Source organism: Myxine glutinosa, chromosome 12 (assembly GCF_964187855.1).
Source record: "Myxine glutinosa chromosome 12, kmMyxGlut1.1, whole genome shotgun sequence".
In the NCBI taxonomy this organism is placed as follows: Eukaryota; Metazoa; Chordata; class Myxini; order Myxiniformes; family Myxinidae; genus Myxine; species Myxine glutinosa.
In genome coordinates, this window is record NC_136272.1 from 73,977,015 (window position 1) to 73,990,463 (window position 13,449).

The 13,449-nt window shown below is 43.3% G+C and overlaps 1 protein-coding gene across 1 annotated transcript in view; it reads left to right on the plus strand.

Moving 5' to 3' along the window:
- Positions 1-13,449, plus strand: part of LOC137437519 (macrophage mannose receptor 1) — a 108,072-nt gene that overhangs the window by 44,770 nt on the left and 49,853 nt on the right. Inside the window, exons 13-16 of the mRNA XM_078766013.1 lie at positions 5,036-5,163; positions 5,283-5,364; positions 12,026-12,164; positions 13,224-13,262. Of these exons, the coding sequence (XP_078622139.1) occupies positions 5,036-5,163; positions 5,283-5,364; positions 12,026-12,164; positions 13,224-13,262 (388 nt within the window). The remainder of the gene's footprint in view (positions 1-5,035; positions 5,164-5,282; positions 5,365-12,025; positions 12,165-13,223; positions 13,263-13,449) is intronic.

Below are 13,449 nucleotides of genomic sequence, written 5' to 3' on the forward strand. Positions count from 1 at the left end.
CTTAATTCCTCTTTTCTCCCGCCTCTGGAACAAACTCCCTCACTCTCTTCAATCCCACTCCACCCTCCAGGTCTTTTAAACAGCTGTTCACCACCATCTCTTATCTTCCCCCATCCAAAACCTTGATCTTTTCTACCCCTGCTAATTTCACCCCAAATCCACTTTTTTGAAATACCAACTTCTGTCCTGGAAGTCCGTGGTGTCTTTGTGTTTTATACTTCTCCCACCCCCCCCCCCCCCCCCTCTTCCCACGCCTCCTCCCCCCAAGCCCTCTCCCTCCCACACATCTCCCTGCTCTCAAATGTTGTTTGTGTGCTTCCCCTTCTCTCCCCATCTTGTCTTCCGCTCCCTCTTTTTATATATTTTATTTTGTCTGTTTGATTTGTTTGTGAAATAAATGTTAGCTCTTTCACGAGCCTCGATTCAGTATACAAAAAATATATATATATATTTTGAGCTGTTTCCACTGGATACTGTCTCGGCACTGTCCCAGTTAAGTGGTCCAATTGACTACTCCGAAAAAATTACAGAGCAAATCAAATAATTAAGCACAAGCAGAATTTAGATCCTTCACGAATATAAAGAAGTAATTAATCACAGAAATAATTTAATGATGCCGAAGGTATCTACACAGATAAATATAAGCATGCAATACAGACACAACTAAAAATAGCACCCGGTAGAGAGCAAACCTCCAACAGGCTGAACAGTTTACATTTTGTGTTCCACTGATGGGCTGGACCTGAACGAAAGTCGAATCAGTTTGTTGTTGTCACCAAACCAACTCATCCACCAAGTTTTGTCATAATCCATCCACCACATTTTGAGATATCCTGCTCACAAACAAGAGACAGACAGGGGCGAAAACATCACCTCTGTCCACCGTTGGTGACGGAGTAAATAGAGACACATACAAAAGTTAATATTGGGAGTTCCATTTAAATATTAATTCTTTCTCATCTGCAGCAAACCGATATAGTCATTGGGTTTTTGAATACAGTGCCCTTCATAAGTATTGGAACAGTGAAGTCAAATTTGTTATTACTAGTGGGGTCACACGTGGCAATCCCACGGGCATGGAGGTGCATCGTTGCAGCCGTTTTTGCGGTACCGGGACAATAACGTTAGGTGGGAGTCCAAACCTGAAAATGCTGGAGACCAAAACTGAAATTGGAAAACAATATAGCCTATTTTACTCCAGGGGGTCCCAGGATTACCCACTCAAAATTTCGTTGCGATCGGTTCAGCCGTTTTTGCGGTACCTGGGAAAGGACGGACATTTGGTGAATTATAGTAAGATTGCTATATACTCAATACATTTGTATTTTAGATAAAAGAAGAATATGAGGCATGAGTACAGAAGGTCAGATTTGTTCTTATTTCTATGCATATATGATTTTACCATTAAAGAACAATAGCACTTTTTATGTCTATTCCCCCCCCCGCCCCCCTCCACCTCCCCATTTTAGGTAAGCATAAATATAAGAACAAATTAATGATAAGTGTTTCTTGTTGCTCATGTGTTTCTTGGTGCATTGATTGTTCACACATAAAAGAGCTGTGAATGTCTTTCGTCTTGGTTGTAGCCTTAGCCTCCGCCTCCGCCTTTGTCTTGGGAGTCTGCCTTTGGAGTCAGTCGTCATAAACCAACATGAAAACCAGAGATGTCTATGAAAGAAAAGCAAGCAATTTGTAAGCTGAAAGAACCGAATAATTCAATTAGAACCATTGTACAAAAACTGGGCAAAACAAATACTGTACAACAATTTGGAATATCTTGAAAAAGAAAGAAACCGTTAGTGTACTTAGCAATAGGCAACGACCAAGTTGGCCAAGGAAAACAATTGCAGTTGATGACAGAAAAATCATCAGAGCTGTGAAGAAAAACCCAAACACAACCGTCAGTGACATCACCAACAACTTCGAGTGCAGGGGTGCAAGTATCACGATCTACCGTTCGCAGAAGACTTTGACAGCAGAATTACAGAGGCTACACCGCAAGATGCAAACCTCTCATCAGCACCAAAAATATAAAGGCCAGATTAGAATTTGCCAAGTAGTACAGAAGAGAGCCAGTAGAGTTCTGGAACAAAGTTTTATGGACAGTTGAGACCAAGATATACCTTTACCAAAACGATGACAATGACGAAAGTGTGGAGAAAGGAAGGAAATGGATATGATCCAAAGCATACATCATCTGTGAAGCATGATTATGGTAATGTCATTGATTGGGCTTGCATGGCTTCCTCTGGAACGGGCTCACTCATCTTTATTGATAATGTCATGAATGATGGCAGCAGCAGAATGAATTCGGAAGTGTACAGAAACATTTTGTCTGCTTATGTCCAAGAAAATGCCTCCAAACTCATTGGGCGATGCTTCACCATGCAACAAGACAATGACCCAAAACACTCTGCCAATACAACCAAGGAGTTCATCGGAGGGGAAACGTGGAAGGTTTTAAACTGGCCAAATCAATCTCCTGATTTAAATCCAATGGAGCACGCATTCCACTTGCTGAAGAGGAGACTAAAGTCAGAAACCCACCAAAATAAACAACTGAAAAAGGCTGCATGAAAGATCTGGCAAAGCATCTCATCGGGAGATACCAAGAGTTTGGTGATGTCGGTCGGTCACAGGCTCGATGGAGTTATTGCATGCAAGGGATATGAAACCAAACACTAACTATTATACTACTTTAATTTACTTAAAGTGAATCTGTTCCAATGCTTATGCTTACCTAAAATGGGGGGACTGAACATAAAAAGTGCTATTGTTCTACAATGGTAAAACATACGTATATGTGTAAGAAGTACCAAGAAATAAAAGCTGATCCGTTCTGTATTCTTGCCTCATTCATCTTATGATCTCGAAGCCAAATTTCTTGAGTATATTGCAATAATAACAAATTTGATTTCACTGTTCCAATACTTATGGAGGGCACTGCCAGTCAGTGTTTAGGATTGTCTGAGGGTGGACACACAAACTGCTCATGATTTATCTGAAATGTCGCAGTGTTCTTATTCTCAGTGCATGGGATACCAACTGCGGTATACCTGTGGTAGTACCTCTCTTTCTTGAATTTTGACAAGGCAGACACAATGCTGTGGCTGTGGATGATCAACTCGTTCACTTATCGAACCACACCCACCCAGTTCGTGATTTTCTGCATCGCACCATTGCTCTTGTCAGAAGACTCTGTACCAATGCTCACCCCGTGACTCACTTTGCTCATCTGTGGAACTTACCAAGCTGCGGTTTGAGGATTCTATATACAGGTCGGGAATCCTTTATCCGGCAAGTATGGGGAATTTGGTTTGCCGGTGTTTGGGATTTGCTGGATTTTGGGGCCCTGTACCTATCATGTACAATACTTGTGATACAGATAATATTTTTACATTAATTTGCAATAATATTGGGGAAGCTAAATAAAAACAAATAATGTATCATCTACAGTATATGTATTCACCACCCATGTGGACATGGTTTGCGTGCCGCGGACAATTACTGGCTAGTTGTGGACAACGTTTAGCCGTGGGTGCCTCTGGACAAGGTTTACGTGCCCACGAGCCAAGATGTGGGTGCCCGTAGACACGGCGTGAGTGTCCGCGGACAAGGTAGGGGCAGTCGCGGACAATGTGTGCGAGATCCCAACAATGTTCGGAAGGTCACGGAAAAGATTTGGGTGGCCACGGAAAAGGTGGGGGCGGAACAGCGCTGCCTGCAGTTTTTGATGACGTCAGAAGTTTTTGACTGAGGTAACATTTTCCTTTTGGCCATTATCTTGGGCACATTACTCTCACCATAAAATTGTAACTTCCGCTTCTTTTATTTTGATATTGTCGACTGTCGATGTCCCATTGGAGTTCTCCTCACTCAGGTGTTTCGCCGAAACACGTCACGCTTCGGCAACAACTCCACTTTTTGCTTGACACTGAGCGACAAATGCTTCCTTTTTTTGAATCGCCACTAGTTTGTCCCGATGTGGAAGGCATTTTAGGCATGATTTTGATACCGGGGGGTATTGCACAAACAATTATGTACACAAAACTATAAGAGAACAACGTGGTGATGCCGAATCAGATGGACACACCACTTCACAGGTTTGTCTCTGTTGATTTCGCAACGTCACTTCCGTGGCGATAAGTTTTCCTTGCGGATTAACCCTTTCGAAAGGAAGGGTTAAAAATTGTAGGACAATGGGGTTTCAAAATTCTGCCGGTTTTTGCATTTCCGGGTTGCCGGATAAAGGGTCTCCCCTACCTGTATGGTAGAGATGCCAGCATGGCTACAGTCTTCCAGATCATTCCATTATGTCTCCCCTTATCTGTCCTCCGACTCCACAATCTCCAACTCGTCTGGTGGCGGGTGACCACTGCCAACGCGTCTGACGTCTTGGAGAAGTAAATTGACTGCGGCCAATTCCATAACCAATATTTAACCAGCTGGTATCAAAACAATAACTTCTGCCTCAGGTGTCATTGGAATGGCAGAAGGTGGGTGCGTTCCCAATACATCTCGGTCTTTAAGTTGCAAACAAGACATTTGCCCATGGCTCAACGAGAACGATGGATAATGCCTCTGACTTTGAATCTTAGAACCATTATTCATTTAGTGCTCCATGAAGAACGGTCCAGGAAAGATGACAGCAGCAATGAATGGAATTACCTGTATTATTTATTTATTGTTGTTTTTCTGTGTGCTAACATCCTGACAAAAGCTAATACAGTCGAGGCAAAAGTATATGACAATCTCCTCGATCAACCACACGATGCAATTTCCATAAATGAAAAGCTATCTTTACATAGCATAAAAATTGAACCAATCAAATCATGCAATTTCTGATCCTCCATAGTTTGAAGCAATACCAGGTGAGTTGAGTATGTTCCCAACACGCCCCCTCAACCCCCAACCGAGAACCATTGCAAGTCATCCACCCTGGACCCTGATTTCTTAAAATTGCTCAAACCTGAGTGGATAGCCTTGAGGATCCTAGTCCGAATGCCTATTTCACTTGGCTTTTGCTTCTCACCAGGTCAATGGGCAAAAGAGAGGTTCTGGGCAACTGTGGAGAAAGGCACAGAAGCACTGCACTTCCGAAGGAGCTGAACTGCTTAGTATTAGCAGTACAACGGAAGCAAAGTTTGTCCAGAATATTGTAGGGTGAGGAGAGAAGTCTGCTGTTTTGTGTTGAACTTTCATCTTTTTGGTTGGGAATTTTATTTATTTATCTATTTATTTTGTCAGGTATGTGGAATGTGCATTGTGTATGTGTGTACCAGGACAGCTGAAGGCACAGAAGTCTGGATTGGTCTGAACAGCATTAATCCTGAATTGGGGTTTACCTGGTCAGATGGGTCTCCGGTAAGTGAAGGAATGGTTGCGAAGATATTTGTCTGTGGTTTTTGGGGAGTAGAAAGTCTAACACAAATGCTATAGCTGCCACACAGACACAGACACAGACGCAGACACACACAGACACACACAGACTCACACACCAAATGGAGCAATGTTAATTCCAAAATCCGATGTGTATCTCACATGATATTTGCAACAGCAGCGACATTTTGCTGATATTCCTGGAAGTCAGTTGATGGCGTTGCCAAGCCTGCGATAGTTCTGAAGAGCGTTCACTCCTCTTGGAGGAATTGTCCTTCTGCCCTCTTGGGACTTGCATCTTTTTTTTTTTTTTTTTTTTTTTTTTGTATACAAGATCGAGGCTCGTGAAAGAGCTAACATTAATCACACAAAAAGACAAACCGACACACAAAACACAAAAAACAAGGGGAGCGGTAGACAAGATGGGGAGAGAGGGGGAAGGACACAAACACAACATTTGAGAGCAGGGACATCGGGAGGACTTGGGGGGAGGTGGGAGAGGATTAAAACATATGAACACTGCAAGGACTCTGGGGTGAATTACCGGGGGTAGAAAAGATCAAGGTTTTCGATGGGGGAAGATAAGAGATGGTGGTGAACAGCTGTTTTAAAGACCTGGAGGGAGGAGTGGGATTGAAGGGAGTGGGGGAGTTTGTTCCAGAGGCGGGAGAAAAGGGGAATGAAAGAGTGAAGGTGAGCAGAGAGCCTAGACGTTGGCAGTTTAACCAGAAGAGGGTGCAGGCAGATCTTGTGCGACCTGAAGGAATATTGGGGGGGCAGAGCACAGAGAGAGCTGGGGGAGCAAGGCCGGAGAGGAGTCGGTAGAAGACAGAAAGACCACCAACCTGCCTGTGGTGAGTGAGTGAAAGGCCCTCGGCGTTGACTACATCGCAGGAGATTCCAATGATTCTGAAAGCTTTGGCCTCAACAGCGTGAAGCCGAGCAAGGTGTGAGGCAGGAGCACCAGCCCAGAGGGGGGAACAGTATTCCATTGAGCTGCGGATGAAAGCCTTGTATGTGGTGAGGAGCTCAGGTGTGCCAAGGAAGGACTTCGCACGACGGAGGATGCCCAGTCGGCGACTGGCTTTGGAGGCCAGCTTGGAAATGTGGTTTTCCCAAGAAAGATCATGGCAGATAGTGAGACCCAAAAGCTTGAGCGACAGAACTTCTTGGAGAGGATTGTTGAGAAAGTAGATGGGAGGGTTGTCCAGTCGGTCCTTTCGGAGAGACATTGTAAGAGTGTGAGATTTGTCAGGATTGAAAGACATGTTCCACTTGTTTGACCAGTCTGTGATTTTGTCCAGGTCTGCAGAGAGTGAGGAGGCTGCAGACTGCCGATCTGAGGGATGAGGAATGGAGCGACAGAGACTAGAGTCGTCAGCAAAGAGATAGAGAGGATTTTCAAGAGAGTCAGAGAGATGATTGATGAAGACCAGAAAAAGCACAGGGCCCAGAACACTACCTTGGGGAACTCCAGCCTGAACAGGAAGAGGAGATGAGAGAAACCCATTCAGGGCCACACGTTGACTACGACCAGAGAGGAAGTCCGCCAGCCATGCGTGGAGATTTCCATGGATACCAAAGGAGGAGAGTTTGGAGAGCAGAGCAGGGTGCCAGACCGTATCGAAGGCACGTGAAATGTCAAGGGAAACAGTTCTAATTTCCTGTTTGGCGTTGAGGACCTCCATCCATTGTTGAGAAAGCAGAAGCAGCATGTCCAGAGTAGAGTGACCAGGTCTGAAACCAAATTGATGATCAGAGATCAAGCCATTGGAGAAGAGGAAAGATTTAATATCTGAAGCAATGATGGATTCCATGACTTTGCTGATAATTGGGAGAAGGCTGATTGGTCTGTAGTTGCTGGGATCTGTTTTTGCACCTTTTTTGTGCAAAGCGGTGATGTTGGCTGATTTCCAAGCAGATGGCAGATGACCTTGAGCAAAAGAGAGGGTGAAGAGAACAGAAAGAGGGAGTGAAAGTGCAGAAGAACATGATTTGAGGACCCGTGGGCTGATGCCGTCAGGACCAGTTGCAGAATCAGAGTCGAGGGTTGCCAGAAACTTTTCCACCTTGTCAGGAGGAAAGGACACAGAGTCCAGGAGCAGCTGGGTACGACTGGGTACGGTGGGTACAGAGAGGGATGGGTTTGGGACACAAGATTTAGAGGCAAACACAGAGTTGAGGCATTCAGCTTTTTCACGTGCGGAGTCAGCCGTTAAGCCGTTTGAGGTGAGGGAGGGGATGGAGGGGGAACAAACACCAGAAACAGATTTGACCAGACACCACCAGTATTTGGAAGAGGGAGACAGTTAAGAGAGTTCGGTCTTGAGAATGGTGAGATATTGTTTCCTGGCTCTCCTGAGGGTGGACACACACTTGTTTCGGGCTTTGTGAAAGGAAATGAGATTTCCTTCCGTTGGATTTGCTTTCCAGGAGACGAAAGCAAGTTGTTTCAGGGCAACAGCCTCACCACAAGATTCCGTGTACCATGGATGGGAGGAAGGGTATGACAACTGAAGACGAGATGGTATAAATCTGTGCATGAGAGAGAGCAATTTACTTTGAAAGAATTCCCAGGATGAGTTGATGTCAGAGGCGGTAGAGATGGGAGACCAGTCCAGATGATTGATGGCTGCTTGAAGACCGTGCCAGTTGGCCTGAGTGAAATGCCAGACTCGTCGACGCTGAGGAGGCTCTCTGAGAATGGTCAGAGAGATGTCCACTTTGACAAGCACATGATCAGATGAGCCGATTGGAGCAGAAGAAGAGCAGCAGACATTTTCAGGGAAGTTTGTCATAACCAAATCCAGAAGAGAAGATGCTCCGTTGACTGAGATCCGGGTCGGGAAATTGACAGATTGTGTCAGTCCCAGTGAGTCGCAGAATTCCTTTGCTGAAGAGCCATGGCTGGTGAGAGAGGTACCCACACCCAGCCAACTGGCATGGTGACAATTGAAATCACCACATATGAGGAAGAGAGAGTTGGGATGGGTAGATAGAAGTTGGTCCATATTATCAGACAGTGAGATGTAGATGGAGTCATCGCTGATTGGTGGACGGTACAACACACATATGAACAAAAGGTGGGAGCGAAGGGGAAGCCGTAGCCAAAGGTATTCCTGGGAGTGAGGTGGAGAGAGGGCAGTGGAGGGCGAGTGAGGAAGAGAGTTTTTTATAAAGATAGCAACCCCACCTCCAGGACGAGGCTCAGGTCTATCATACCGGAGGAGGGAGTAACCTGGGAGAGATACCAAGGCATCAGAGACATCATGAAGGAGGAAAGTTTCTGTTAAGCAGATCACATCTGGTTTGTCAGAAGCAACCTGTATGGAGAGGTCAGTCAAGTGACCAGTCAAGTCAGTCAGTCAAGTGAGTCAAGTGACCCTTATTTTCTATCTCTTACATTTGCCGACATCAAGGCCTGTTGTGAGAAGATACTTCACAGAGTGACTATATTCCAATTGAGATTTATAACGAACAAAAAGTTAGTTCTAAACATAACATGTATACGGAATTGAAAGAACAAAAATGAAGACGAAGAAGTTATCTATAATATCCCATCGTGTTTGGAGATCTTCTCCACTCCGTCGTCACCTATGTCAGAGCATGGAAGCCGCCATATTTGTCCCGGAACTAAATTGCATTGTGGGTCTATTTGGCAAAAAAAAAGGAAAAACAATTTTCATTTACAGATATATTTTGTTGACTTGAAACCAATAAAGACAACTCGGAGAACAAATCGGAGATAAATATTCGTTTGCTTTAACGCACTCTCGAGACGAAACCTGAAACTGACAAGATGCATGACAGGGATGATCGTCTGCTTCTTTGAATACCTCATGGTGACACAATACCGCACATATTTTGATGACACAAGGGGTCCCCTACATATATAGGTTAAAATACATTTACCTCTTCATGCAGCTGTATGAATTAAATTGGCGCCCCTTTAAGTGAACTTTTCTCGAGCATTACTTGGTTCCTCCTAAGAACACGAGGGTAATCCAGCATGCACACGCGATTTTTTGAATGTCCCTTATTTTCTATCGTCTGGAATTTTCCACAAGGTATGGAATGTCCCTTATTTTCTATAGTTTGCGACATGGCACATTCCGTATAAAGGGGCCTTTTCGATGCCCCTGACATTTTTCCCAAGAATTTGTCTATACGTATATGGTGTGTCCCATGCCATAGCACATAAAAGGCCTCAGCTTTTTGTCCTTCAGCCCTCGAGTGAGGTTCATGCTATACACTGCCTGCTTTTTTCAGGGAGCGACCGTTATATATTCCCTTGACAAATGTCTGCCCCACGCAACGGCGGGTTATTTTGCGTCATGGCCTGCCTTCTCGGTGGTCCCTATTCTCCAACCATCCCACCTGCTACCCTTGGGCTGGAGCAGAAGCCAGAATTATTACATTTTGTGAAATGTGATGAATACTGCTTACAATCTATTATGATTTGAACAGAGCTCCCTATTGAGACATCTAGCTCTTTATGGTGGGCCTCAAGCACGATAAATTGAGATCTGAACAGTGCCAACAGAAATCGTGCATGTAAACATTATTTTCAATTAAACTCTCCATGATAAAGCCACAGGTTTTCACGAGTTTTGAATACTGCGGTGTGGTGCAGTCTGCAACAAAATATGGCATCAATAATGACTAATTCTTTCCATTCGCAGAACGGGTGTCCCAGCTGGTTAAGAATAAATGTTAAACGACAATTATCATTTAGGCTGTTTTGAGAGGGAAGAAAGGGGAGTTGGAATGGTTTTGAGGCAGGGTAGAAAGGGATGAGCTTAAGGGTGTAGTACTGGTGAAAAATTGAGAAAACTACATAGGTACCTTTGAGAGGCCTTTATACAAAAACAAAGTCAATAGTGGGGCGGCTTAGCCCAAATATTCAAAAGAATTGTGCATTTTGTGATACAAGCACCAAATTTGGCACAAATGTACATTAATATGTTGCGAACATTTTCAGATATTGGGCCACTTGAAATTCCGTAATTTGTTTTTTCACATTTTTTCAAATTTCGTAATTTCAAATTTTTCGGGTGACACCGTCACAATTTCGGTCTTCGAGGCCGGCCGATAGGCAAAGTGTGACCGGAAGGGACGAGGTTCTCCTGACCACGTGGCCCTCGATCTGGGAAGCGAGAGGCGTTCCATTAGTGGACGCGCCCCTCACGCCCGACTTTTGGGCGGCCCCGGCAGGCCGTTTGTTTTGACGTTCCGTGACAGGCCCCGCACCCCCACCTCCGGGCCGACCGGAAGCTTGTGCTGAGTACATCATACCTGAACAACTCAGTGAGGCAGAACACAGCAGTGCACACCAGGGTGACCCCTTCAGTGCATAAACCAATTAACCTGTCCACTGCAGGGCATATAGAAATGAAGTTATTTTCTGCATATAATAATAATATAAGTTCAGTTCTATATAACAATTTCTGTTATCACCACTACCACTACAACTACCACTACTACAAGCTTTGTCTGGAATTTTGTGGACTAACAGACAAACAGACATACAGACAAGCTGGGATCAAAACATTACCTCCTTCCACCATTGAGTGTAGAGGTAAACATCATGGAAATTATATCATGCCCTAGATTTAATTCATGCTTACCCGTGTATTTGCTTCACTGGTTCACAAGGTCTTTTGCATACATGTAATTCAGACTCTCGTCTTCATTGCTGACCACACAATGTTCGCAACATATTAATGTACATTTGTGCCAAATTTGGTGCTTGTATCACAAAATGCACAATTCTTTTGAATATTTGGGCTAAGCCGCCCCACTATATCGGCCGGCCTCGAAGACCGAAATTGTGACGGTGTCACCCGAAAAATTTGAAATTACGAAATTTGAAAAAATTTGAAAAAACAAAAATTATGGAATTTCAAGTGGCCCAATATCTGAAAATGTTCGCAACATATTAATGTACATTTGTGCCAAATTTGGTGCTTGTATCACAAAATGCACAACAGGTTTGCTATGCTGCTACACTACAAGTTAATATCTAATTTTCAGTTTTTCTTGAAAGATATAATCTTGGCTTTAACTCAGACCAGTTTCAACGCTTCTTTGTCATATTACATGCATATAATTTGCATAAATTAGACCGTCAATAAAAAACAAGGAAAAACAAAGAACACATTTCTACTTCTATCTTCTATGTCACCTATCATTCTTTTCACACAAAACTTGGTACATGTATTATACATGTGTTACTCTACTACCTGATGAGAGGATTTTGTGAAATTATGTCAAATGTTCACTAATTAGCTAATTATGCCAATTACCAGATAAAACTTGGTTGTCCTTCAATAAATCCACAATGGCTACTCCTATAAACAAAAGCCTTCATCATTTTAAAGGAAGTGATATTCTGAATATCCTGTCCAAATTTCAGCCCAAAAGAATGATGCATTTCCCAAGTTATAACAAATTTCATGCAAAATATTATATTGAATTGAATTGAAATTTGAATTTTTCAATAATTAGGGGTACTTCTATGACCTCTAATAGCATGATTCTTGTTTATAAGACTATAAGGAAACTGTTCAGCTAAAAAACAAACAAAAAAAAAAATCACCTGTTCACCAGTACTACACCCTTAACTTTAAGCACAACAAAATTCCAGGTTCGATTTGTTACTTGGCGCCCTGGTGAACCAAACAATGCCCGTGGCACGGAGCAGTGTGTGACCACTGACTGGTTGGGTCGATGGAGTGACCGCCACTGTGATGCGATGATGCCCTGGGTCTGCAAAGTCCGCAGAGGTAAGGACAAAATACATACCTTGCCAATGTTAACCGAGTCGAACGCTGTTTCACATTGAGAAGCTGTTACAATTATTTTCTGTACAAATAAAAGTCAAATTATAGAGAAGCTTAATGGAAGACAAAGATCCTTCATCAATGTGTTTAATTAAAGCAAACACCACGAATATATTTGCACTCATTTTATCGTGTTACAGGGTTAGTCAAAAAGATGTATACAGTTTTAATTGTTTATTAAATCTGATATTTTCAGTACAAGACCATATCATTTATATGGCACATAAAGGAACTGGTGTTGGTGACCATATCATAGCCTGGTGTTGGCTTAGCGGTTAGGGTGCCGGCTTGGGATCCTAGGATCCTGGGTTCGAATCCCGGTCGATCGCTGAATTAACGCCAGGGGGGTTGACTCAGCCTGTCGTCCTTCCGAGGTCGGCTAATCGAGTACCAGCTTGCTGGGATGAATGATCCCGGTGTGTACCCCGGTTTAGAATAGGTACACCGTATCCCTGCGCATCGTAAGAGCATGACCAAGGGTTGGCGTCAGGAAGGGCATCCGGCCATAAAAACATTGCCTCAAACAGGGAACCATGATTGTCATGGGGCCCGCAAGGCTAAACCCCTGCTCTAGCGGGGAAAATGGCCTTAAAACGTCATTCATTCATTCATTTCATTCATATAAAGGAACTCATAAAGTTTTGCTTGACTTTAACAAATGTTCAAAATGTCATCCTCTATGTTCTGCACACTTATGGTTATGTATGGAATATTTTCTGACTGCAGACTGAAGTGTTTCACTTGAGACTGGAAATAACCCTCATTTACAGCATCTTATATATTTAATATATGTTTCAAATTGTGTGCCGTTTTGTGACACCCTTCCTGCTGCATCGTCATTCCGATTCAGTTCTGAAAAAATAAAAAAATTGTACTCTATGTTGAAAGTTCAACCCCATTTAATGAGCGAGGTCATCATTGTTTTTTGTTTAATGGTAAAATGTTGTTGTGAAGTTATTCCTCTTCTTTGCTGCTATCAATGGAGATCTGCTCTTTTCACAGGCAAGCAGGTGAAGAATATCTCGGTGAAGAAAGAAGAAGGCAAGTCGAGAAAATAGTCTGCACCATTAGACTTGTGTGTTGATTTCACTCCAACTGCAATCATTTTCGGCGTTCTCATTGCCGACAAAAAAAATCTCAACTCATTGTCAAGTTCATAATTTCAGTGACTTTGAGGTTCTTAATTTGACTGGATTTATTTATGCATGTAGGTTAATTAATTAAAGAT